This window comes from Coccinella septempunctata, chromosome 2 (assembly GCF_907165205.1).
Source record: "Coccinella septempunctata chromosome 2, icCocSept1.1, whole genome shotgun sequence".
NCBI classification, from domain to species: Eukaryota; Metazoa; Arthropoda; class Insecta; order Coleoptera; family Coccinellidae; genus Coccinella; species Coccinella septempunctata.
Genome location: NC_058190.1, coordinates 6314412 through 6341892, shown reverse-complemented (window position 1 = coordinate 6341892; position 27481 = coordinate 6314412). Strand labels below are relative to the sequence as shown.

Below are 27481 nucleotides of genomic sequence, written 5' to 3'. Positions count from 1 at the left end.
AATGGTACTCCCTCGACCTATAACACGGCCTCTGTAAAGATCACCCCATGTGTTGGAAACAAAGGTCGCGTTGATTGTTATCACCCAATAATTGAGGTAAACGATCACTCCAGATGTCTAAATGCATTGGGGAATGCAACGGTCTATCAAAAAAACGAGGTCTTATCAATTGGTTATCAACATCACCACACCACTTATTTATAGGCAATCTTTACTGCAAATGTCTTTGAGCTTTTACATGTGGATTTTCTCATTGTTGCACACTGTATAAAGAATTCTGTGAATACAGCCACAATGAGATTGCTTGGGGATTGGTTCTTTTATTCGTTGAAGTTCTTCGATGAGTCTCTCACTATTTCACTGAAGTAAAACGATGAAACTGGTTTGAAATTGGTCTAGGGGAATGTGATATCTTTTGTACTACACATCGAGGAACATGACCCAGCTTAGAAATATTCCTTTCCAGTAGAGCGATATTATCGCTTGCAATATCTTGTATGGTGATATTTGTTTATTCATTGGTAGAAATAATTGAAGTAATTTCTTTATTTTTCAAAAATAACCAGTTCGGGAACCTTACGGCAAATTAATCAATGAAATTCAAGAATAAATGAGTGAAAATTCGATTGCTTTACAGGGCATGCTTGAAGGGATAATCAACGTTGTTCAAATATTTCGAAAACGAATGGATTCAATGAAAAAAATCAAATATGCTGATCTCAGAATAGAAAGGCCTTTCAAAAGAGGTATCACTTGCCCCATCTTCCTCCTTTCAATATATAGGGGAAGGGGTTGTAACACTTAGGGTTGAAGAGATACGGGTTATAATTTGATCTCAGAAGTTCTGCATTGGAATCAAAAATCGACGTTTTTATATAATTCGGTTCCGCACACCTACAGAGTCGCTGTTTCAATTGCCCACTTTGTGTAGAGATACTTTGTTGTTATATTGTTATCTAAAGTCATGATGAAGTTTTAGTTTTTTCTAAGTAACGACAAGAGTTTTCTTTCCAATTTGTAGCCGATATTGTCACAAATAACTAAAAAGTAAGATCCCACCAAAAATCCGTCTTAAATGTTGCCAAGGCGAGACCGACTTGATCAAAAAGTTATCAGATCTCATTTAGAGCAAAGCTTCTACCTTTTCTGCGTCCTAGCTCTAGTGCATCTTAGTCACAGATTACAGAGTAGAATCTTAGTCAAAATATGTGGCTTGGCCGTTAAGAAAGGCAAGAACTAGTAGACCAGCGCAGAGGCTCAACCCAGATTTTTTTTTGGGTTGGGCTGTAGACGGAACGATCCAATCGATTTTGAGATTTGGCGAAAGCTTTTATGTTTGCGTATACAAGAAAAAAAATGTTGAGTCTCTAGTTGCGCCAGTGGGCCATGAGATCCACCTTGTAGGTAGATTCACCTTTTCGAGCTGATCCTCCTCGGTCCTGTATTTCTTTCCGTATATAAAAATAGTAAACCCCCCGACGGCCCTTGCGGTACGCCTCAGACCGGGCTCGAACCTGCGGCCCACGCTTCTCAGAACGGAGTCGGGCCTTCGGCCCTCGCGGTTCACTTCGTAAAGAGAGTCTCTGAAAAAAGTCGAAATTTTGTGTAGTGAGATTTTTGGCTGTGAATACTAGAATAATGGAAATAGACAATGCATTTATCACAATTATTCAAAACTCAACTAGGTGTTTGAAATGAGACAACGCATTGACAACATATTCAAACTATAATTTCGGCTTATTCCAAATGGCTCACCCCGTATTCTATGTTTGCATTCGAAGGCAATTTAGCAATTTATGAATTTTGCTTTCCTGAGACACCCTGTATATTCAAAAACAATTTGAAAATATAGTACCAATGTGATTCTGCGTTAAAAAACAAACTGCTCAAGCGAAATCGAGATCCGCGTCACCGGTGAAACATCCTGTACGACCGAATTGTAATAAATGAACATTATGGGGAAGTATTACCCCCAAGAATGTCCATTCAAAAACGGCATTCACTAGTTCCTAATTCACGCTTTCAATTTCTTACGTGAAGCCTTGATTTTTTTTTAAATTGAAGTTAAAAGACGTCTTGATGTCACCCAGTCTCTTTTCTTTCCAATTTAGTTGTTTATTTATGAAAGAAAAATCTTGAACTTTAATGTCAAAAAAACTTGCTTTCACAATAATTTTTCGAAGGTTTTTCGACATATTTCGATGAAAATAACGACCGGGTGACATCGGCGATTCACTTGTTTATATAATGTAAAGATTTTCATAGAATTACGCCGAAATTCAGGAATAACTGAAAATTATTCAATATTCCTAATTTTACCTCTCACGTGGTAATTTCTACTTTTCAACTGACTCAGTACGTAATTTAGGCTATTGCTCAAAGATGTGGCACATTTCCGTATTTGGGGTAGCATCCCTAAAGCTACCAATGTCAATCGTCTTGATCTCGAATCGTATGTACTACTTCCCCTTGAACCCACCGACATTTTTCACCTCATCTTAGTTTTACATGAGATCTGATAATTTTTTGAGAATGGAAACCTGTCTCGTGTTGGCAGTATTTTATATTTTCTGATACTTTAAGGGTTTTCACTCCCAACCTCTGGAACAAAATCAATTCAGAAATAATGAAACTGACTTCATTAAAAAATTTCTTAGGGATAATCAATACCCGACAGATTGTATTGAAAAAACAAATTGAATTTAGAAAGAAAAATGTGTATCCAAAATCATAATAATGTTCAGGAACAACCAACAAACCGTCAAGAAAAACCAAATTTATTGAACGTAATTTCTTATGTTAATTGGCTTTCAAAAAAAAAATAAGAAGAATCGGTTCCAAATTCAACATAAGAACTGTTTTTAAAACAGAAAATGATTTAAGATCTATACTAACAAAAACTAAACCTTTGAAAGAAAAACAAAAATAATAAATAAGAACGCGCATAAAAATAATATTAAAAATAGGGAAATTAATAGATCACAGATCGCAGATCATGTTTGTTCTAATACAGGAGACCACATGGTGGATTGGAATAACACTAAAATTTTAATGACAGAACCGGATCATTATAAACGAAAAATTAAAGACTCCGCGTGTATTTTGTTGGATCAAAATAATAATTTTGCCAATTGTTCGGTACGAATGGATCATATTTGGATTAATTTTCTGGAGAGAGAACTAATATCCGGTAATTTCAAAATTAAATGAATGAACCTTTCTATGCAGTCTCTGTTTCTATGTATTGACAATTGATGTCAAATAAAAGCTTCAATTCGGAAGATTTCCGGAAATTCATTTTCGTCTGATAAAGGAGGCTGATGTAGACTCCGAAACATTACTATACATAATTATTATTTCAAAGTTCTATTTTTCAGTGCATTGTCAGACAACAATTTTTTCTCTACTTGATTTGCTCCTGACAAATTAGTGATAGATAGATAGATAATTTAATTAATTAGAAAGCTTAATATAAACACAAAGATACATAATAAACTAAATTCTCAAAACTGCTAACACACTACAACAATAATTAAATTAAAAATTATTAAAAACACAAATACTCTGCTGAAACCTTCATTTCTTAATCCTAGCATATTTTTTAATTTCACACTTGAAATCTCTCAAATTGGAACATTCCTTACTATTAGTTGGTAAAGCATTGTACTCTTGAAAACCCTTATATATTAATGACCTCATGCTTCTACTATAATTCACTCTATTCAAATAAAGTGGAAGAATTTACGCAGTAAAATTTAGCAGTGAAAACCCTAAAAAGTTTCAGAAAATATTTTACACGCCATTACGAAACTCAAATCGGTGTCGTGTTATTTGACATTGATATCTTGCAATTGATTACAGAGATCAATAAAGCCATAATAAATTGGGATCCATGAAAAGAAATTGAAACCCCCTTGAAATTTTCAGTTTGATTGATAAAAATATGGTAATTTGTCTGCTATCTAAACTTCTGTATGGAACTGCTGCAGCTAATTTGCTATGAAAATCGAAAACAGCCAGACAACGGTCCTGCCAGCTCTAAGCTCGGATTGACTTAAATTTTTACGGTGAATTCTCGACTTCAATGATGAAGTAGTTCTATAAGTTACCCAGGAACACGACTTTAAATTAGGAACTCGTTCTCACAATTCATTCGGGATCCGGGTTCAGCGTTATCCGGTTCTGCTCACGCGGAAATTTTTTCGCACAACCTTCCACCTTCCACATAGATCCTCCGCCCTCATGCCCGATCCAATTTGTAGTTTCCGAAAAGTTGGGTTATATTTAACCGAATTGTAAAAATTGAGGTCGAACTTGGAAACGTAGCGGGTGTAACAGTTCACGGTAATCGATTACGTTGCCGCCACCGTTTCTGGCTGCCGTTGCACAGCCAGTCTGCAAGGCGCCTGGTTTTGTGTGAAAATTCAAATGGGCCGCCTAATATCGCCGGTCACGAACCCCCCTGAAACTGAATAGATTTGACGGCGATCAAAAGTCTATTCATTCTTAATTTGATGTCTATTTTTGTTTCAATTTATGCACATTTCGGTAGGATAATTTTTTTTAATTGGGTTGGCTAGAAAGTAATTTCGATTTTTTTTCAGTGTCCATTTGTCGAAGGAAACAGTTTATCCTTTGAAAAAATGAACTTACAACCTTTTAACACGGTGACTTGAATTAACACCTGCCAGCATACTACAATTTTTTAAATAATCATTACAATGTCTGAATTTTATTACACTCGCCATTTCCGAGTTATGCTTATTTGGTGTAGATTGCCTCTGAAGCTACCTCCATTCACTTTTATCTTAGCACTCGGTTGGCCATAGAAATTTGATACATTTCACTCTGTATAGTACGAAAATGTGGGGTTATGAATCTTGTCAAAACATTTTTGGGTTTTAAATCAACGCTATGTTGCCCGTTCTACGTAAAAGTTTCTGTTATTACGCATTTTATCACAATGTCTAATCTATTCGGAAAATATGCGACGAACATAATTGAAGTTTATACAAACTGATTGAAGGCATACCAAATCCAGTTATTTGCATGAAAAATACAAGAGATCAGTATAATATCTTAATATGCACTAGCTTGAGGAGAGTTAATGTTCGTTATCTTCTTTGGCTGAAATTTGAATACGTTACATCAGTTGTAGATTTCAAAAATGTTAACCCGAAGATGAAATGCATATGATGCAGTGGTTGGGAATGGGTATCTCCCGATGGAATTAACAGATAATTACAAGAATGTTAAATTCCTCAACAAAAATCATCTTGCATCAATATCAGTAAAAGGAATTACAGAATGTTTGAAATCAAGATAAAAATTTCACATGAATAAACAATTAACAGGACAACTGGCGCTTATTTGTGGCTGTTCATCTTAATGCATTGATATAATAATAATAATTAGGTATTTATTGGTACCTTAAGACATTTACAATGTATAGGAGAAGTCATATGAAAAATAGAAAAATCAATTTTCGGGAACTTATTCTACGATGACATTCATTGAAAATCCTGTAGTAAACTTTTCGCATTAATTCACTCTAACATAAAATTATTAAATGCCACCACTTTTTTGGGCCTCCCAATAGAAGGAAATTCTTTGTCATACTCTTCATTCACAATCTTTCTGATTCTGGAAATATTCAGCTGAAATATAAGTCGTTTAGATTCAGATGAAACATTATATAAATTCTCTTCCATTGAATATGTTCGCTACCGTCTATGAATTCTCTATTCTCTTACCGTCTGACGTATTGTGGATTTTAGAATATCAGGGTATAACTATTTGAATGAGCGGACCTGAATTCTAAATAGCACTTCCTGAAACCCTGTCTCTTTTTTCAATCACTTTCGGCGTTTTCGTTATAAAAATTGATATTAGTTGTGGCAACGGCGTTATGTCATTAACGACATTTCATGGGTGCCAACCTTACTCCGTTCTAGTTACAAAAACTTGAAAAAATGATTTCATGGCCAACCGACTGCTTAAATAAATGTGCATGGAGTATATATATTGACAATTAATGTCAAATAAAAAGCAACAATTCAGAAGATTTTCTGAAATTGATTTTCGTCTGATGAAGGAGTTTGATATAGACTCCGAAACGTTATCTATATTAATAAAAGAGGATCTATGGTTTCCTTCAAGATGCTTCATTGTTCGAACGATCGCACCAAATTGGACAATTCTTTTTTTGTTGTGTTTGTTATTGTTAGGGCAAGGTTTGTATAACAAAATATTCCCAAAAAAAGTTGTACAGAACAGAAAAAAAGGCATTCCTTTTTCTTACGAATCGAGCAATCATAAAGTTCTTATAGGTTTTCGACATTTGGACAAAAAGTTAAGATATATCGAGTAAATCGAAAATTTAAAATTTTCGATCAGAAGTAACGAGTAAATAACATATTATAGAATAATTTTATAATCATACTATGTTTAACAATTTTTTAATTATGATGTTTGAATGTATTTTGGGTTGCCTGACAAAAAGTAGACTGAATTGAAACGAAAATGAAAAATGCAAAACTAGTTTTGCCGGGTCAGCTAGTATTATTATAATTTCTTATAAGTTCTTTTTTCAGTTCATTGTCAGGCAACAATTTTTTCTACTTGATTTGCTCCTGACAAATTAGTGCCAGAATTTACGCAAGAGCAAATCGTTTATTTCAATTTTTTAATTGATTTTGTTCCCGACATTGGGAGTGAAATCCCTAGAAAGTTTAAGAAAATAGACCTTGATATCACCTAAATATCCCGTACCTAAATGAGAACAAAATTCATCCTTGCACTTAGTCGCAGACTAATTGAGACCATTATTTTATTAGACCCAAAATTGGAAGGACTCCGCAGAGACGGTTATTTTATTTATAATTTTTCATGTCTTATTGACATGTGTGTGTGTACTATATAGGGTGAGTCTTCGACTCGTACAAATATTTTAATGGTACATTAATGAGGTCAAAAGAAACACGGAAAAAAAGATTTTTTCCGAATCGGCTCGGGTTAAAAGATATAGGCTGTTGAAAAACCATAAAAAAATGTTATTATTAGTTCTGTCTGGGTTTTTGGAATGAAATGAATTTCGGAATATAGTTTTTCATTTATATGATAAATCTTTTTCGAACACTAGATATCGTCCAAGTCTTCCAGTTTTCTCATTATGACTATTACTTACCATAAAAATACCAATAACTCAAAGAACCCGGTAACGGGATACAGCAAGGAATGAATGAATGAATGAATTTGAACGTTTTGTGAAATACCAGTATTCCTCATATTTTCTTTTATAATGCGCCGTTGATGCTCAAAAATAAAAATATCTGTGATATTCGGAAAATTGGGTACTTGGGCTGAAGGCAACTCTGTTAAAAGATCCAAAGATGTATAGTGTCACAGGTTCAGCTAGTTATTCTGACGGTAATTTTGTTTTTTCAGGGGGTGGCACAGCTCATTATGAAAACTTGAAATGGCTATTCCATTTTTTATAAGGCCGAATCGAAAAAAATTGTATGCATTTGTACGAGTCAAAGACTCTCACTGTATAAAAATGAATGGATAATACCAGCCGTACCTCACCCCTACATAAAATCCGTTGTCGTTTGACCACGATCCCGATGTCGTTACCCCAACGGTCCGAAATTTTTTAGAACCGGTTTTGGTTGGTGCAGTTCTGATTTGCGCAAGTACTAATGTACTCTAATCTTCAATTTGCCGCGACAATTTCGCAAAAGGGGACTTCCGCTCGCCCCCTCCTTACGTCACCAAGGACTAATCGACCGTCATCATGCACTTAATTCATTGAGCTCCTCATGCGGTGACTCATGTTCCATTTAAATTATGTCAGTTTTACACTGGAGAGGATCATGTGACTGAAACTTTACCTACATTATAAATTACCTATCCTAGTTTTTTTACGCGGTTTCGTGATGTAACCGATAGTTTACGAAACGGGGCAGGAAACGTTCAAATTGAACTTTTCCGATTGATGGGGAATTGAAGGACGGATGCGGAAGGTCGGATATTAATTGAATAATTATTGTCACATTCGAAAACATGTGCCGTCGTTGAATACTGGATGTCTGGGAAAGGTCTCCACAAAAACTTACAATGAAACGTTGCTTGGGCGCTTTCAAATTTCACGTGTTATTTATTCAACTGAAATTTATATTTATACTCCATTCAGATTCATTTTAGGAGTCTGTTGGCCATGAAATAATTTTCTCAAGTTTTTGTAACTAGAACGGAGTAAGGTTGGCACTCATGAACGGTCGTTAATGTCATAACGCCGTTGCCACAACTAATATTAATTTTTATAACGAAAATGCCGAAAATGATAGAAAAGAAGAGAAGACAGGATTTCAGGAAGTGCTATTTAGAATTCAGGTCCGCCCATTCAAATAGTTATATCCTGATATTTTAAAATCCACAATACGTCAGACGGTATCGAACATATTCAATGGAAGAGAATTTATATATTTTCTTTTGAAAAAGAGTGTTACAAACTTTTACAATCTGAAAAACAATGAAGCGGGTGTAAAGAAATGGCAACAAGAGACAGATCCTAAAAACCTGTTCCTCATTCCAGATCTCAGTGTAAGCAGAGGAAAAATGTCAACGGGGTACCATACATATCTTCATATGATACATGAAAAAACAGAGAATTTATATAATGTTTCATCTGAATATAAACGACTTATATTTCAGCTGAATAGGATGACAAAGAATTTCCTTCTATTGGGAGACCCAAAAAAGTGGTGGCATTTGAGAATTTTATGTTTGAGTGAATTAATGCGAAAAGTTTACTACAGGATTTTCGATGAATGTCATCGTAGAATAAGTTCCCGAAAATTAATTTTTCTATTTTTCATTTGGCTTGTCCTTTACATTGTAAATGTCCTAAGGTACCAATAAATACCTAATTATTATTATTATATCAATGTGTTAAGATGAAAAGCCACAAATACGCGCCAGTTGTCCTGTTAATTGTTTATTCATGTGAAATTTTAGTTCAAAGGTGAAGTTCATCTTGATTGAAACTTCCTTTAATTCCTTTTTACTTATATTGATGCAAGATGATTTTTGTTGAAGAATTTAACATTCTTGTAATTATCTGTTAATTCCTAAGGGAGATACCTATTCCCAACCACTGCAACATATGCATTTCATCTCCGGGTTTATATTTTCGAAATCTACAACTGATGTAATTTATTCAAACTTTAGACAAAGAAGATAACGAACATTAACTCTCCTCAAGCTAGTGCATATTATGATATTTTACTGATCTCTTGTATTTTCCATGCAAATAACTGGATTTGGTATGCCTTCAATCATTTTGTATAAACTTCAATTATGTTCGTCACATATTTTGCGAAGAAATTCGACATTGTGATAAAATACGTAATAACAGAAACTTTTACGTAGAACGGGAAACATAGCGTTCATTTAAAACCTAAAAATGTTTTGACAAGCTTCAAAACCCCACATTTTCGTACTATACACAGAGAAATGTGTCAAATTTCCATGGCCAACCGAGTGCTAAAATAAAAGTGAATGGTGTATAGTTCAGTATACAAAGCAAAACAAGTGGGTTCTGCTGAAAAAATTCCGAAGTTAATGGAACTTTAACAGGTTGTTCATTGCTGCTGTAGGATGACTGTCAAAAGTTTTCCAACTGGAGGACCCTGTACTAATTTTGGGAGGACCGATAAAACTCTTTCGAGTTTTTTCAGAGTTGTAGAGCATTGAATTGTTTACAAATAGATTCGTTTAAACTTCTTCATATATATATATATATATATATATATGTCGGTTTATAACGTTTTGCGACGTTGTCCGATAACCCTCTTCCATTCCTCTCGGTTGTGTACCAGTGCCTCGTTCAATTCTCTTGCACTAATTGCTTTTTTAACTCCTTCCCCCCAGGTCTTTCTTGGGCGTCCTCTTTTTCTCTTCTCCACAGGTTGCCATTCCATCAGTTGCTTCGGTATTCGTTCGTTCCCCATCCGATTCACATGTCCGTACCACCTAAGTTGTCTTCTCTCTACATCCTCACGTATCTCACCTTTAAACTTCTTTGCTTACCCTAATATTAACCAAGAGTCAGGGATAGATCCGATCAAAATTATGGGAATTTTCTCAAAAAACCAAAATTCACTAAAATGCAATGTCATTTATGGGGGGTTTGTGCTACTGTTGATGGTTTGAAGGTAGTCAATCTAAGCAATATTTCAGGTAGTCTGCCAAAACTACGTTCATGTATAACCGTATTCTTTGTGAAGAGAAACCCTTGTATTGAACACGAAGAAAATGTTTATTATTATTTAAATTGAAATATTTTCAGTGTAGCAATTTCATTGATGAATCAATCAATAATATAGGTATCAATATACATAAATATATTTTATGCTTTCCAAAGAATCAGAAGTTTCATCAAAATAAATGTTATATTTCTCAAAAGCTGTTTTATTGTAAAAAAATATTAATTGATTTGTGAGAAACTTATAGACATTTTTTTGAACAAAAAGGCGAGTTTGGTAGAATATCTAAAGTACATATTATTACAAAAAATATTAATTCATTTGTGAAAATCTTATGGAAATGTTTAAAACCAGAAGGCGAGTTTGTATGAATCTGAATGAGTAAATATTAAATTCATTCACTTCTCCGTAAAATATACAGGGTGACTGGTGACGTAAGGGACAACGGCTAAGTAGAGATAGAGGACCTCAAACTGAATGAGAATTTGGGTTTCAAATGTCCCATAAGGGTATTAGTTTCGGAGATATAGGGTGATTTATGAAAAAATGATCTATAAATCTATAAACGCCCATATCTTCATTAATATGGTGAATTTTTCGCTGATATTTCACAAGCTTGTTCCTATAGGCATTCACCCTCAGCACAAGAAAAAAAAAACATTGAAAAAATTGCGGGCCCGTATTCAAAAAGTTCAATTTACTTGTCAAGTGAAAAATATCTTACGGTATATGAGAACAAATAAATTCAAATAGAAATTTGAGAAGAGCAACAAAAACTGATGAAAGATCTGTTTTTTTTTTGAATGGCACAAATTTTCTATTGTTTTTATAATATGTTGAAATCCGAATATTACAATATTTTTTATATCCTCCTGAAAAATAATATTCCTTCCAATCTTTCAATCTTCCATTTTTATCATTGAATCATGATTTTCTTCAATATTGTGTTGTTTGCATTTAGTGGATGCGAATATTCCTCTTCTACAGAGCCTCAATTGAACTATCTTATAGGTCAACATGATCCATACAAATATTCAGACAGAATATTTTGAGCCAGACCTATCCAGAGACAACCTCTCCGTCTCTGGAACTATCTCTTCTCATCTGCCCTCTAGTGGTACTTGCGTCCTTCGACATATCGTTTTAGAACTCGATGCAGATTCAGTATGGCAATTTCAACCCCGTACGAAGGGATGAAGGGAATATACCTCATCTTTTCACCAGGTGTCACTGGCTTCCAGTAGCTGCTCAAAAGATCACGCTCTTATTATATAAAAGTGTACCTCTTCTTCAGATTTGTTATCTCTGCGCAGAGGCAATATCGTAATCAATGACGTTTATCCGAGATGCGATTATTGCTAGTTGAAAACTTTAACCAATACCCCGCCACGTGCACGTGAAATACCGTGCGCAATGGCAATTTTTGGAGGCCCTGACAAGGGCCATTTGAACTAATAAATACAATTTTTATCTTACCTCCATCAATACTTTGATTCGATGATCTTGACATCTGGAAGCTTTTGTAATCCTTATTTTCCAGATTCAAATATGTATTGTTTTAAAGCTTGCAAATTAGCAAAACAGGTCGAAATTTTCATTCATGTGTCAAATAGCAAACTTTTTCATATTCAACCTTTATTTCAGAATATCAATAAGGGTAAAATTTTGGTACATTGGGAACGTCAAGAAGACTCCATCAATTTCAAGTTCTTATTTGAAATTTGAGGGTAGAATATTGTATTCGACTGCTTTTCTCTGAAATCCCACTTTAACAGCCTCATTTGAATCTCCCTATAGATCAGAATTCAATGTTGCCCAAATAACGACTTTACAAATTTTTTCGGTCAATAATTTCATACACCAGTGCAACCGTAAAAAAAAGCCTCCTTCTGTCATTTTTTTTAGGAAATGATGCACAAAATAATCGTAGAATTGGAAAATACAATCGAAAGTTGTGTAATACATGGAGTGTTTTGTTTCAACTAACTTTTTTGCTTCTACTGTAAGTTATAAATTGTTGCAAATATTTTGAAATATTTTAAACAGTTCATCACTAGTACCTATCTTCCAAACAATACCAGATAAAAATTCCGTTTATTGACGAAAAAAGTTCTGCCTTCTCAAGTTCTCCGAATATCCTTAAATCCGAATATCTTCTTTTGTTCTAGATTTCTTACTAAAAATCAGAAATATAGGATATTCCAAAATAATTTTATATCTTCTTTTTCACTACTTAATATCAAACGAAATGCATCCAACTAGAGAAGGCGTATGTCAATTTTTCGATATTAAGACATCAGGTTCCTATTAATACATTTATTGTTTGCGATTTGTTGAAAATTAATAGTTATATGTTAGAATGAAATGTTTTACAGTGCAGGGTGGCCCGTTAAGAATTCCCTATCCCCTTATCTGAGAAATTGTAATAGCCACAAATAAAGTTTCACATACATGATCATGTTCGTGTTCTTTCGAACTTTACTATTTTCATAAAAAAAAATTGAAAAAATCAATTACAGACAGGATGGTAACAAAAATTTACCTTTTGTTAAATGGAACACCTTGTATATGATTAGACATTTTAATAGTACTTGAAAATTTCCGAAAAAACATAGGTCAAAGAGGGTCTACGATTTTTTGTTTTTGACTTATAAGCATTTATCTGTCAAAAGTGTCCAACTTCAAAGGCCTGTAAAATATATTCTATGGAACATAGAAAGTTCTACATGGTGTCAAAAAAACTGTAATTTAGTCGTCTTCTTATTAATACTTTTGAACTTCGAAATTTAATGAGTGTTTCCAACATTTGCAAATTGTATTTTTTCTCCATTTTCTAAATGGAACACCTTATATATTAATACATTTTCTCTTAGAGCATTCCAAGAACTATTTGTTGATATAGTATATCATGGGTCTCCTGGTCATAGCTTGAGAGTTACAAGAAATTTACTGTGGTAAATCTAGAATATTGGTATAATTCAGTGTTGAATGAGTAAAATCGTATCCATAGCAACATAAAAAAAAATATCTGTCAAAGCTTATGTCAGCTTTAGATTATGGAGAAAAACTACAATTTTCAAATGTTGGCTACACTGATTACTTGTTGGTGGTATTCAAAATTTGAAAGCATTACTAAGTAGAAGACTAAATTACAAATATTTTTTCTAGGTTCAAAAGAATACATTTTACAGGCTTTTGAATTTGGATACCTTTTGACAGATTAATGCTCATAAGTCAAAAACAAAAAATACAGACCCCCTTTGACCCATATTTTTGTAAATGTCTTTTCAAGCTCTATTCAAATATCTAACAATATATATATAATGGAAAGATACATTTAACAAAACATAACTTTTTGCCACCACCCCGTATAGAATTGATTCTTTTCAAAATTTATCAAAAAAATAAAGTTCGAATGAGCACGAACAACTTTTATAAGGAATTTTATTTTGTAGCTATTATACTTTCACAAATAAGTGGATAGGGAATTTTCAACGGGCCACCCTGTACCTGAAATTATACCGCTATTTTATTGAAGATAATACTTCGTAGAAAACATACCAGGTGGATGATTGTTCCAAATTTTTCCACTTATAAGCAGGAGTTCTGGGAGTTATTAAAATGAGTTACACTTATATTCAGTTCCTGGAATTGAGTGTAATTGTTCTATCAAGAATATTATTTCATTGGGTGTATATGAAAATTTTTTAATATTCTGTTTTCAACATATCATGATAACTGTACAAAATTTGCCCCATTCAAACAAAAAACTGTTTTCTCTATTATTTTGGCAGAATAGGCGTTAGATTTAGAATGTATTTTTATACAAATAATAATAGATTTTATTTTAATATTCATAGTTACAATTATTTTATTTATTACAATTTTAGTGGGAGTAGCATTTTTAACTTAATAAGAACGAAAGCTTTAGTTATATTCAAATTTGTAAAGGTCCTTATAAAGTTAGGATATATAGGAATTTTACAACCTTTTAGAGATGCAAATAAATTATTACGGAAGGAACAAAAGTTCTTCCTTACATGGCAAATTTTTTTATTTTCTCCTATTTTAAATTTTCTTTTATCATTATTATTAGGAATGAAAATACCTTTTTATTGTTATTTATATAAGTGTAATTTTTCAGTGTTATGTTTTTTTAGAGTTTCAAGATTAGGGGTTTATACAATTATAGGTTGGTCTTCAAATTCAAATTATTCTTCATAAGGTAGATTACGATCAGTAGCTCAAACTATTTCTTATGAAATTAGAATATTTTTGATTTTATTATCTTTTCAGTCTTTTAAAATTTTTATTCGAATTTTTTCTCTCCTATATACCGAGTGATATTTTTCGCCAGATAAGTAAATCAAAATTTTTTAATACGGGACTCCTGTTCTTCAATTTTCTGTGAAATGATGAGGAGTGCGTGCATTAAAAACCCTGTGAATTATAAGCGAAAAGTTCGCTTTTTCAACGAAGATATGAGAATTCATAGTTTAGCTTTTTTATAAATGGCACTTTATCTCTGAAACCAATATCCCTATGAAACATTTGAACCCTCTGATTCACTTTGGGGTCATCTTTCTCCACTGAGCCCTTGTCCCTTATATCATCGGTCACCATGTATAATTCTCCGCAAACTTCTAATGGGGTTACTCCTGGTGAGTAATATTATAAAATTGTATGCTTATACTAATGATGATTTATTTCGGCGACACTCTCAACATTTAGTTCATGATTAGTCAAATCACAAAGTATAAATTTTCCTGATATTTGATACGAAACCCTCCCCATTCGTCGGTTCCATAATAGGCCTTGAATGTCCCCACGATTATTTGTGACGTATATAAAATTTCCCTATATACTTGCGTGTCTTATGATATTATTTGTCAGTCTCTTGAATGTCCCCTGGCAGTAAATGCGGACCGAAATAGTGAACGACGTCATAATTTATGCGATTTGAAAGGAAAATCAATGCCGTGGAAAATTCGTATTGAATTAATAGAACAAAATTCGACCCAGATTCATTCTTCAATTGTCATTTTATCGGTATTTCGGTGAAAAATTATGCGCATTCATCATTGATCAATTGAAATTCAAAACGTGGATAAATAAATTATTCATGGGATAAAACGAAAACGGCGAATTTTCCAATATTCGAACCACACCCGAAAATGAGTTCGAGGGTAGAATTTCACAAAAACGAAAATATTCTTGAATTAAAGCATTTCATTCATTTCAACACAATTTTATTTGTAAAATTCAAGAGCTGTATAGGTTGTCCCACTGCGAGTTCCGATTGGGAATTTGGCTAGAACTATATACAGGGTGGTATTTTCCAAACTATATACAGGGTGGCATTTTTCAAACTATACCAGACAGAAATTTCGTTTATTGAAGGAAAGGTTCTTCCATTGTAAGTCCTCCAACATGACGCATCTACCTGAAATTGTTCTAGATTTATAAAGAAAAATCATTTGTGAGATAGAACAAAAAAAATTTTTTTATGGTTTTTCAACAGCCTGTCTCTTTTAAACCGTGCTGATTTGGAAATATGGTAAAGGGAAAAAATGTACAAATATTTCAACAGTAGATGCTTGAGGTCAAAAGAAACACTTTTTTGCTCTACCATTTTTCCGAAGCGGCTCGGTCTAAAATATACAGGCTGCTGAAAATCCATAAAAAATGATATTTTTAGTTCTATCTCACAAATAACACTTTTTTCGTATGAAATAAATTTCGGAATATAGTTTTTCGTTTATCTGATGAATATTTTTCGGACACAAGTATCACCCACGTCTTCCAGATTTCTCATTATGACCATTACGTAGGTACCTAAAAATTTCAAAAATTCAAAGAACCCAACGCTTGACGCTATTTAATGAATATTCGAATGTTTTGTAAAATGAAAGTATTCTTCATATTTTCTCGTATAATACGCCGTTTTCAAGTAATTTGATGTTCAAAAATTAAAAGGTACCAACATCTGTATCTGTGAAATTTGAAAAATTAGTTACTTTGGCTGAATACAACTCTGTTTAAAAGATCCAAGGATGTGTAGTGTAACAGATTTAGCTAGTTATTTTGAAAGTAATTTTGCTTTTCCAGGGGTGGCACAGCTAATCATGAAAACTTAAAATGGCTATATTTTTTATCAGGGCCGAATCGGCAAAAAATGGTACAGGAAAAAAGTTTTTCTTTTGACCTCAAGAATCTACTGTTGAAATATTCGTACGAGTCAAAGTCTCTCCGTGTATATAGGGTGTATTTGAAGGTGATGCTTTTTTTCAACAGAAGGTGGAACTGGTCAAAATGAAGCGTTTCACTAAAAACTACCTATACAAAACTTTCAAAATGACAAAGTTGAAAAAAAATTGAAAATGATTACTGAAATAGATCCTAATACGACCCAAGACCGTTTGTTAGCTGAATTATTGCAAAGCAGTAGTAAAAAACGACCATGTGGTTTCGTTCAGGATATTGGCTCGTTCGATATTTACGTGGTAATGAAAATGGAAACTTAGGATTGCCGAATTGTTTTCATTTTAATTATCGTAACTTACACTATATTATGAAATGGCTCATTTCGATATCAACTGACAGAAGCGACTTAAGACGCAAGTGTAAAAAATAGAATAAAACATCAAAATTCGTCTAAATTATTCACGATTTTTTTCACAATGGGCATCACAATCTTCTTGTTCGAACATTCCAACAATCGTCGTAAAAATGGGATGAAATGGGGAAACATCATAGCAATTTTTCAACAGAACTAACATAAGCACTTTTAGGAAACTACCTGGATTTTCTTAATTTTTTTTTGCCCTAAATTGCACGATACAACAATTACGATTCTCTCAAAAGTGACCTGATGCATCTAATCCGATGAACTTGGTACTGAACCATTCATGGGAGTCGGTATATGTTTATGTTTTGTTTTTGCGATGCCGAAGTCACCTTCCACAGTCCCGTACTTGAAATTCAATGAAATTTTGTCGAACTTCTAGGGGTTGTATCTCAGCCATCTTGGATATTTTATATAGACAATTATTGGTTAACCGACTTATTTTGATGAGTTCAACCTTCTGTCAAAAAAAGCCTAGCCTTTGAAAACACCCTGTATATACAGGTATACAGGTGAAAAAAAATGTAGAAAATCGAGGCAGTTTCTTGAAAGTGCTTATGTTAGTTATTTTGAAAAAGTGTTATGATGTTTCTCCATTTCATCCCATTTTTACGACGATTGTTGGAATGTTCGAACTATAAGACTGTGCCCATTGTGAAACAATTCGTGAATTATTTAGATGAATATTAATGATGAGATTATTAATTAATAATTTTTTTTACACTTGTGTCCTAAATCTCTTCTGTCAGTTGGTATCGAAATGAGCCATTTCGTAAAATCGTTTAAGTTCCTGAAAAATAATGAGAAAAATTCGGCGACCTAAGTTTCCATTTCCATTACCACGTAAATATCGAACGTGCCAATATCCTAAACGAAACCACATGGTCGAATCAGTTTTTTCCCACTGCTTTGCGATAAGTCAGCTAACAAACGGTCTAGGGTCGTATTAGAATCTATTTTAGTAATCATTTTCAATTTTTTTTCAACTTGGTCATTGTGAAAGTTTTGTATCACCTTCAAATACACCCTGTATATATGTTTATGCATAATTTCAATACAATTGTATATACATAAATATTTTTTCTCGCTCTTTTTGTATGTTTTAGTAGAGGTTGGTTTAACTGGGTATCATACAATTCGGCGTATGATAAAAGAGCTTAGGGAAGAACCTGAGTAAAAAAACACTGTCTCCTACTACACTTGAGAAGTGTATTAGTGATGACAAATTTGTTTAGAGAAACAGAATTAGCTTCTTATACTGAAGGGCTTCTTTTCCATTGACATAAAATATCTTTATCCTCTCTCCGTCTCGAAATAATGTCTGAAACAAAAAAACAGTGCAGAAAAAGAGAGAGAAAAAGTAAATAATTCAGCCTTCATCAAACTGACCCGAAGACTTGGTGATAATTAAGGAAAAACTAATCAATCATAGGCATAGGTATACTGCATTCATATTTTTATTAGTAGTCGGTTGGCCATGAAATAATTTTCTCAAGTTTTTGTAACTGGAACGCAGTAAGGTTGGCACTCTTGAAATGTCGTTAATGTCATAACGCCGTTGCCACAACTAATATCAATTTTTATTACGAAAATGCCGAAAGTGATTGAAAAGAAGAGAAGACAGGATTTCAGGAAGTGCTATTTAGAATTCAGGTCCGCACATTCAAATAGTTATACCCTAATATTCTAAAATCTACAATACGTTAGAGGGTAGCGAACATTTTCAATGTAAGAGATTTTATACCGGGTGTCCCAGAGCTTTTAGGCCAGCAGATATCTCAGTTACCTGCGGAAAAAAAAATTGAAAAAAATACTTGTCGTAGGAGACCATACGCTCTTTCATGCAGCATAGCAAAATCCACCCCCTGACAAACAACCACCGAGAAACCACCCCTAACTTTTGTTTTTCAAATGGCACCCCCATGTTTGTTTGGCTTCAACTGACAGCTCTTTTTAATTCTCAATCAATGATATATCATAATATGTAGTTGTAAAGATAGTCACTCGATAAAATTGAATTCGTTAGTGGGTACTGTTAATTGGACTGATCGAATTAGTCCACATTGTAGAGACAAGAAAAAGTGGATGTTGAAAAAAAAGAGTCAATAAAATGTTAGAACTTTTTGTTTATTATAATTTATGTTATAAAACATTTTCTTTAGTATAATGTTGCAGTAACAATACAGCTGAGCGTATAAATTCGTATTTCATTTGTATTTTTATTTTCCATAATTCTGCATGCCATTCTAGCTACCATGATACATCATTGAATGAGAAATGAAAAAAACTGTAAGTTGAAGCACAACAAACATGGGGGTGCCATTTGAAAATCAAAAGTTAGGGGTGGTTTCTCGGGGGTTGTTTGTCAGGGGGTGGATTTTGCTATGCTGCATGAAAGAGCGTATGGTTTCCTACGACAAGTATTTTTTTCAATTTTTTTTTTCCGCAGGTAACAGGTATTTGGTGGCCTAAAAGCTCTGGGACACCCGGTATAATGTTTCATCTGAATCTAAACGACTTATATTTCAGCTGAATATTTCCACAATCAGAAATATTGTAAATGGGGAGGATTACAAAGAATTTCTTTCTATTGGGAGACCCAAGAAAGTGGTGGCATTTGAGAATTTTATGTTTGAGTGAATTCATGCGAAAAGTTTACTACTGGATTTTCGATGAATGTCATCGTAGAATAAGTTCCCAAAAATTGATTTTTCAATTTTTCATTTGACTTGTCCTATACATTGTAAATGTCTTAAGGTACCAATAAATACCTAATCATTTTATTATATCAATGCATTAAGATGAACATCCACAAGTATGGGCCAGTTGTACTGCTAATTGTTTGTTCATGTGAAATGTTTGTTCAAAGGTGAAGTTCATCTTGTTTGAAACTTCCTTTAATTCGTTTTACATATATTGACGCAAGATGATTTTTGTTGAAGAATTTAACATTCTTGTAATTATCTGTTAATTCCTTCGGGAGATACCCATTCCCAACTACTTCAACATATGCATTTCATCTTTGGGTTAATATTTTTGAAATCTGCTGATGTAACGTATTCAAACTTTAGCCAAAGAAGATAACGAACATTAACTCTCCTCAAGCTAGTGCATATTATGATATTATACTGATCTCTTGTATTTTCCATGCAAATAACTGGATTTGGTATGCCTTCAATCAGTTTGTATGAACTTCAATTATGTTCGTCACATATTTTCCGAAGAGATTCGACATTGTGATAAAATACGTAATAACAGAAACTTTTACGTAGAACGGGCAACATAGCGTTGATTCAAAACCCAAAAATGTTTTGACAAGAGTCATAACCCCACATTTTAGTACTATAGAGAGTGAAATGTGTCAAATTTCCATGGCCAACCGACTGCTAAAATAAAAGTGAATTGAGTATACATACGTTCTCCATTTGCACCGTGAAAAAAATCACCTCTGTGTCAAAAATTCTCTGTTGATTTTGGTGAAGGATCACTGTGTTGAATTAAAATTCCCACAACGAAATGTGGTCGCCGGTGTGAGACAGGCTTCATCCATGTACAGGGTGGGCAAATTTGGATGTTTTAGCACTACAGCTTTTAAACCAGTGGAGATAGACAAAATCTGAAACCCCATTCTCGTTCTCTTTTTCTGAGAAACTGACAAGAGTAGTAGTGATTTTTGGCCACTTTCTTTTGTTTTCGAGTTATAAGCAAAAATTGGAAAAATGGCGGTATGGAAATAAATTTATATCTCCGCTAATACTGATGATAGAGCTCTGAAATTGAAACATTCTACAGGCACTTTTTTACGTAAAATCCAGTGGCGTGCTTGCCTTTTCATTAGGATTTTTAATTACGAAGCTATGACCAAAGTTATGTTTTTTTAAATGGGAACACTAGCTTTCTGTGCAATTTTTTGAAAGCTTTATTTTTACTGATTTCAAAAATATATAACATCATATGGTTTGTAACAATATAAATAATAGAAAATGGTCAAAAACACTTTTTCCCAATATTTCTATGGTTTAAACTTCTGACGAGCACAGAAAACTAGAGTTTCCTATATCAAAAGCAGTCTCTTTCCGGCAATGTCATTCTTTCTATGCTTTTTACCAATTTTCATAAAATTTGAATCAAGATATATTTCATAAATTTTCATAATAATGAAAGGACTTATAGAAGGAGACACTGGTAATCATACGATGCTTTATTTTTCTATGCTCATCAAAAGTTGAAACCATAGAAATATTGAGAAAAAAGGTTTTTGACCTTTTTTGTTATTTATATTGATACAAACCATATGATGTTATATATTTTTGAAATCAGTAAAATTTAAGCTTTCAAAAAATTGCACAGAAAACTAGTGTTCCCATTTAAAAAACATAACTTTGGGGCATAACTTCGTAATCAAAAATTCTGCTAAAAAGGCGAGCACGCCACTAGATTCTACGTAAAAAAGTGCCTGTATAATGTTTCAATTTCAGAGCTCTATCGTCAGTATTAGCGGAGATATAAATTTATTTCGATATCGCCATTTTTCCAAGTTTTGCTTATAACTCGAAAACAAAAGAAAGTGGCCAAAAATGACTACTACTATTGTTAGTTTCTCAGAAAAAGAGAACGAGAATGGGGTATCAGATTTTGTGTATCTCCTCTGGTTTAAAAACTGTAGTGCTAAAACATCGAAATTTGCCCACCCTGTGCAGACGGAGTACTCACTAATACATCATCATTTGGATGACGCAGTGAAAGAAGAGTCTTTACAAGAAGTTTGTTGATGTTCATGGAAAAATTCCTCTCCAAAAAATTCGTCTGCGAATCAGCTAGTCCTGCATGATTTCGTCCTGAATTAACTAGATGATTCACGCCTTCAGTATGCACTAGTCCCATACAGGAGGTCCAGAATTTTCCGCTCCGAGTTGGTCCAATAGACATAAATTTAAACAACTTCCTCCCGAATTATTGAATTAGAGTAGTCTTGGAGCCAACCTGAATAAATTTTACAAAGAGAAAATTATACATGGCCATCTTTAAGAACGTTAATAGCATAATAGTTTCCAGAGGAGATAATTCGTTCGGGTTATGCCCAGCTCCCTCTTGGCCAGTTTCCACACGGTGTTGCTACGATTGAGTTTTGTAATATCGCACTGAATGCGTCTGAATCTGGGATAGAATTGTCGTTTGACGGACAAGTTGAAAACTGGACGGAATTCGGTGACCGTGTGCTGTGATTTTGTTCAGCTGTGATGGCGACCGAGAAGAATGGAGTCGATAATGTAATTTTTTTTTTCGTTTTATTTGCATGCGTGTATCACTCTTCTGATCTAAAGGAACTGCTTTGCAATCCGCTTTGATTCTTTGTTGGTTGCTTCTAGTCAACCTGTCGTAGTTTGACATGGATAATTCTTCAATGACAATTTTGGCGACTATTGAACTACTATACAGGGTGAGTCTTTGACTCGTACAAATATTTTAACAGTAAATTCTTGAGGTCAAATGAAACTTTTTTCCCATACCATTTTTTCCGATTCAGCCCTGATAGAATGATAGAAACATATAGCCATTTTGACTTTTCATAATGAGCTGTGCCACCCCTGCAAAAACAAAATTACCTTCAGAAGAACTAGCTGAATTTGTGACTACACATTTGTGGATCTTCTGGAAAGAGTTGCAATTTTTCTAATTTCACAGATATTTTTTATTTTTGAACTGAAAAGTTTCAGGAAATGTAGAATCCTCCCAGAATGAATTTTAATCGATATTCAAATTACTCAACAACGGCGTATTATACGAGAAAATATAAAATATACTTTCATTTCACAAAACGCTCAAAGATTCAGTAGATAGCGTCCAACTTAGTTTCAAGTGAATTCTTTATTATTTTTATGGTACCTAATGGTCATAATGAAGACTTGAGTGATATCTTGTGTTCGAAAAAGATCCATCAAATTAATGAAACACTATATTCCGAAATTCATATGATTCGATAAAACCGTTTGTGAGATAGGAGTTCTATCTAGATAGAACTAAAAGTACCATTTTTTTTATGTTTTTCAACAGCCTATATCTTTCAAACCGAACGTGTTTCTTTTGACCTCAAGAATCTACTGTTATAAAATATTTGTACGAGTGAAAAACTCACCCTGTATAAAGCGTGAGTCTTTGTCTTGGATAAAATTCAATAAATCGAAGAAAGTTTTTTTGATGTGAATATGCTCGGACAGCTCGATTAGTATATCATATTGCCCCTTTTTTATGTGAGCAAATGTTTTATAGTGGGTCCCAAATTTGAGGGAAAATATCATCGATAATTTTGTCAAATAACAATTCTACTTTTCTATAATTACTCAATAGGACATATTAAATTTTTATTCCTTTGTCGTCGAAACGACTCAGGCCCAGATATCGATTGAAATTTATTTTGGGAGGATTTTGCATCTCTTCATAAACTTTTTAGGGTTTTCACTCCCAATCTCTGAAACAGAATCAATTAAAAATGATAATCAACGATTTGCTCCTGCGTAAATTCTTGCACTAATTTGTCAGGAGCAAATTAACTAGAAAAAATTGTTGCCTAACAATGAACTCAAAATAAATAACGTTGAAATTATAATTCTTTGTAACGTTTCGGAGTCTATATCAGACTCCTTCATCAGACGAAAAAATCTACTTTTGAAAATCTTCTGAATTGTCGCTTTTTGTCTGACATTAATTGTCAACACACAGAAACAGAGACTGCACAGAAACGTTGATTCATTTAATTTTGAAATTACCGGATGACAGTTCCTTCTTTAGTATATTGATCCAAATATGATCTATTCCTATCGAACAATTTGCCAAATTATTATCTTGATCTAATAGAACACACGTAGACTCTTTAATTTTTCGTTTAAAATGGTCTGGTTCTGTCATTAAAATTTTAGTATTGTCCCAATCCATCATGTGGTCTCCCGTATTAGAACAAATGTGATCTGCGATTTGTGATCGATTAATTTCTCTATTTTTAATATTATTTTTATGTTCGCGTTTTCTTATTTCTAGAGGTCTGGACGTTTCACAAGAATTTACGCAGGAGCAAATCGTTGATTTCATTTTTAATTGATTTTGTTTCAGAGATTGGGAGTGAAAACCCTAAAAAGTTTATGAAGAGAATCAGGCTCAGTATTTTCACCTGCTGATAACTAAATTTATAGGGCAGATACGTCTTATTTTTAGGATAAGTAAAAATGCTGTCTTTTCACTATCAGATAGTTTTATTCATCGAATAAATAATCCCTAATCGCCGAATAAATCTGTCGTTGAAACCATAGAAAAAGAGAGTGGACTGAGGATTCTCTTTTCTTCTCTACAGAAAAATGACAGAAAAATGTCAAAAAGACTAGTACCGAACATACGGCCAGTTGTTGTCTTTTTCTAGAATTTTGATTGGTCCACACTCACGTCTATGTCCATAGAAAAGGGAGACAAGTATTGGCCGCATCATAGCTTCCTCTCTTTCTACATATCAGACATTTTCTTACGGGTATTGCTCAGTCAATTCTTTATGTCAATGTTTGAAACTTACAAATAAGAGTTTATTTGTCAAATATGAAAATATAGATCGAATGTCAGTACACGTTGGTCGAATTTTTGAGATTCTTGATGTATTGTTACTCTTTGTGTGATTTGCACGAAATATTTGCTTTCTAGTTGGAATTATGACGATTCCTAGAATGAGGTGTCTGATTTCACATCAATCAATGAAGAGTAGTATACCGTGTTTTTATAGAATTGTTATCCGTCAAATAATTTAATGTGAAAGCATACCGAAATAAGGTATCCTTCAGATTAACAATTATTTGACACATACTTATTCACAATGTAGTCAGTTTCGATTGAAATTCAATCTGGAAGAATTATGCATTTCCTTAAACTTTTTAGGGTTTTCACTCCCAATCTCTGCAACAAAATCAATAAAAAAATTGAAATAACCGATTTGCTTCTGCGTAAATTCTTGCACCAATTTGTCAGGATCGAATCGACTAGAAAAAATTGTTGCCTGACAATGAACTTTGAAATTATAATTATGTAAAGTAACGTTATGGAGTCTATATCAGACTCCTTCATCAGACGAAAATCAATTTTCGAAAATCTTCTGAATTGTTGCTTATATTCGACATTGAGATTATCGAAAATGGATTTTCGTCTGATGAAGGAGCCTGATATAGTCCCCGAAACGTTACTATACGTAATTATAATTTCAAAGTTCTTTTTTTCAGTTCTATGTCAGGCAACAATTTTTCTACTTGATTTGCTCCTGACAAATTAGTGCAAGAATTCACGTAGGAGCAAATAGGTTATTTCAATTTTTAAATTGATTTTTTCCAGAGATTGGAAGTGAAAACCCAAAAAAGTTCAGCCTTTACAAGACCTCCAACATGATCTTCCTCAAATCTCAATCTTTTTCTTCGTATGTTCTACATTTATAAATGTATTCAAAAATCGGAAATACATATATTAAACCTATTTAAATATTTTTTTTACGGACGATTTTCATGAAGTTTTAAAATCCTTGAATGTCATCATTTGATGATATCTATACATGGTACAATTTTCATTGAAATCGGCCGCCTAGCTTTCAAGATACGACTTTCAATTTTTTTCTTATGGTAGCCATATTGAGCTTTTCCATTGAAAATGAATAATTATATTTGTATTCAAATTTCGAATTCGAATCGAGAAGATGATATTGAATCGTTAACGTGAAATATTCAGAAAAAAAATGAAACATATATGTAGTTAAAACGACGTTATGGTAATGGACAATTCATCATTGTTCCATGCATTTTCTGAATAACACATAATGGATTCAACAAAATTTCGATTATTGCCTGACAGCCAACTTTATATTAGCATTGAGTATTGAGGGTTGAATACTCAAGGATATTAGGCAATCAGGGGAGGAATCAAGTAATACCAGCAAAATAATCAATAAACTCACATGAGTATCAGTTAAATTGTTGCGTTTTGAGATGTTAATTTGAGTGGTAGAAGATTACACTTTCACATACCTAAAGGATCTGAGTTTTGGATAGACTGTTAATCGAAGCATATCGAAAATTAATTAATCGTACAAAATTTTCATAATGTGAAGTCGGTAGACCTCATAATTCTTTTTCAATGGAGCAAATCTTTTTTGATAACATTAAATATGTATGCAAGACGCCGCTAACGGTTAATTATAAATATTTTCGAAATATGTTCTATTTATACATGGATTCCCAAAATTACTTGACCTTATGTTAGTGATGATAAACAATGTTGATGTGTCAGAATGCTTATCAAATGATAATAATCACAATAACATTGTGAAGGTAGAGGGATACGATATTAATAGTTATTTCGCGGTATATTCGATGAAGAAATCTTCTGTTAATTATCGGATGCTCATTCGACTTGTGATAGGCGGCGCCACCAGGTGGATAGTACTTCAAACTACACTTCCAATTGGTATATCTCCCATGAGATTTCTGTAAGTAATTAGCTTTGCGCAGAGGCAATATCGTAATCAATGACGTTTATCCGAGATGCGATTATTGCTAGTTGAAAACTTTAACCAATACCCCGCCACGTGCACGTGAAATACCGTGCGCAACGGCAATTTTTGGAGGCCTTGACAGAGGCCAATTTTTCTAATTAAACATAATAATTTGAATTATCACTTACTTTTTACGAATTCCCCTTGCAATTAGAATTTTGGAAATTGTACTCTATCTAATGTTTTCAAATTGAATAGAAATGTAGATATTCTCGTATGGCTGTGTTTCAAGCATTGGAAAAAAATTTGGACCCTCATTCATTTTTTATTACATACCTATGATGGTTTTAGAGGATGCCAAAGAGTTATTTTTTATTTCGTCGTTAATTTGATGTTGCAAGGAAAAAAATTAGCCCTTGTTAAGTTGAAAATACCAAATTTCGTTAACCAAATTTTTCGTTTGAAAATTCGTCTTTTTTATATTTCGAGTCATGAAAACAAAAAAACTGCGTTTTCGGCTTGAAAAAATTATTAGTCATTTAGCACATGGTAATCTGAATTTGAGTTTATGTCGAAAATTGGTAAATATAAAAATTAGTAAGATACGGCAATTATCAACCACTCTCACAAACTTATTTGATACGAAGTATAGTTCAGCCGAAAATAGTAAAAACAATTTTTCACCCCTAAAAACAACCACTTATTGTGTTTTCCGAGTTTTTTTATTGATATAAATTCACTTACAATTCATACTAAATTTTTCGACTAACAAGCGAAGAATTTTTTTGTCTCAATTTTGTTTTGCTCAGGTCTGAAGAGCTTGATTTGTCCTTGTTTTTCACTGCTCATTTACAGGGCGTTTCGTAAGCATTGCAAACCAATTCACGATATTAATCTTGTTATTTGGAGTCGGAAAGGTCCTTTGTCCGGAAATGCTTAGTTTCCGAAATATAGGGTTACACAATAAGAGACAACCCTAAAGTTTTCGAAAAAGTTTGAAGGAGAAAGACACGAGGAGAGTATATTGTATAATACACAACAACAATTCCTGTTGGATGTAATAAAATTAATTGTTCG

General features: G+C 33.2%; 1 protein-coding gene and 2 non-coding genes across 8 annotated transcripts in view; all 3 read left to right on the top strand.

Moving 5' to 3' along the window:
• The window catches only part of LOC123308563 (sodium/potassium-transporting ATPase subunit alpha), a 130704-nt gene that overhangs the window by 4718 nt on the left and 98505 nt on the right, over window positions 1–27481 (top strand). For 2 of the 6 annotated variants that reach the window (XM_044891283.1, XM_044891281.1), the window contains exon 1: window positions 21992–22163. The exons of the other annotated variants lie outside the window; for them this stretch is intronic. In XM_044891283.1, coding sequence (XP_044747218.1) covers window positions 22134–22163 — 30 coding nt within the window. In that variant the 5' untranslated portion in view covers window positions 21992–22133. Of the gene's footprint in view, window positions 1–21991; window positions 22164–27481 lie in introns of those variants that run through there. 6 annotated transcript variants of the gene reach the window in all.
• Window positions 11570–11710, top strand: LOC123308834. Its single transcript, XR_006537179.1, has one exon. It is a non-coding gene; the product is annotated as a U4 spliceosomal RNA (small nuclear RNA).
• Window positions 26409–26549, top strand: LOC123308835. Its single transcript, XR_006537180.1, has one exon. It is a non-coding gene; the product is annotated as a U4 spliceosomal RNA (small nuclear RNA).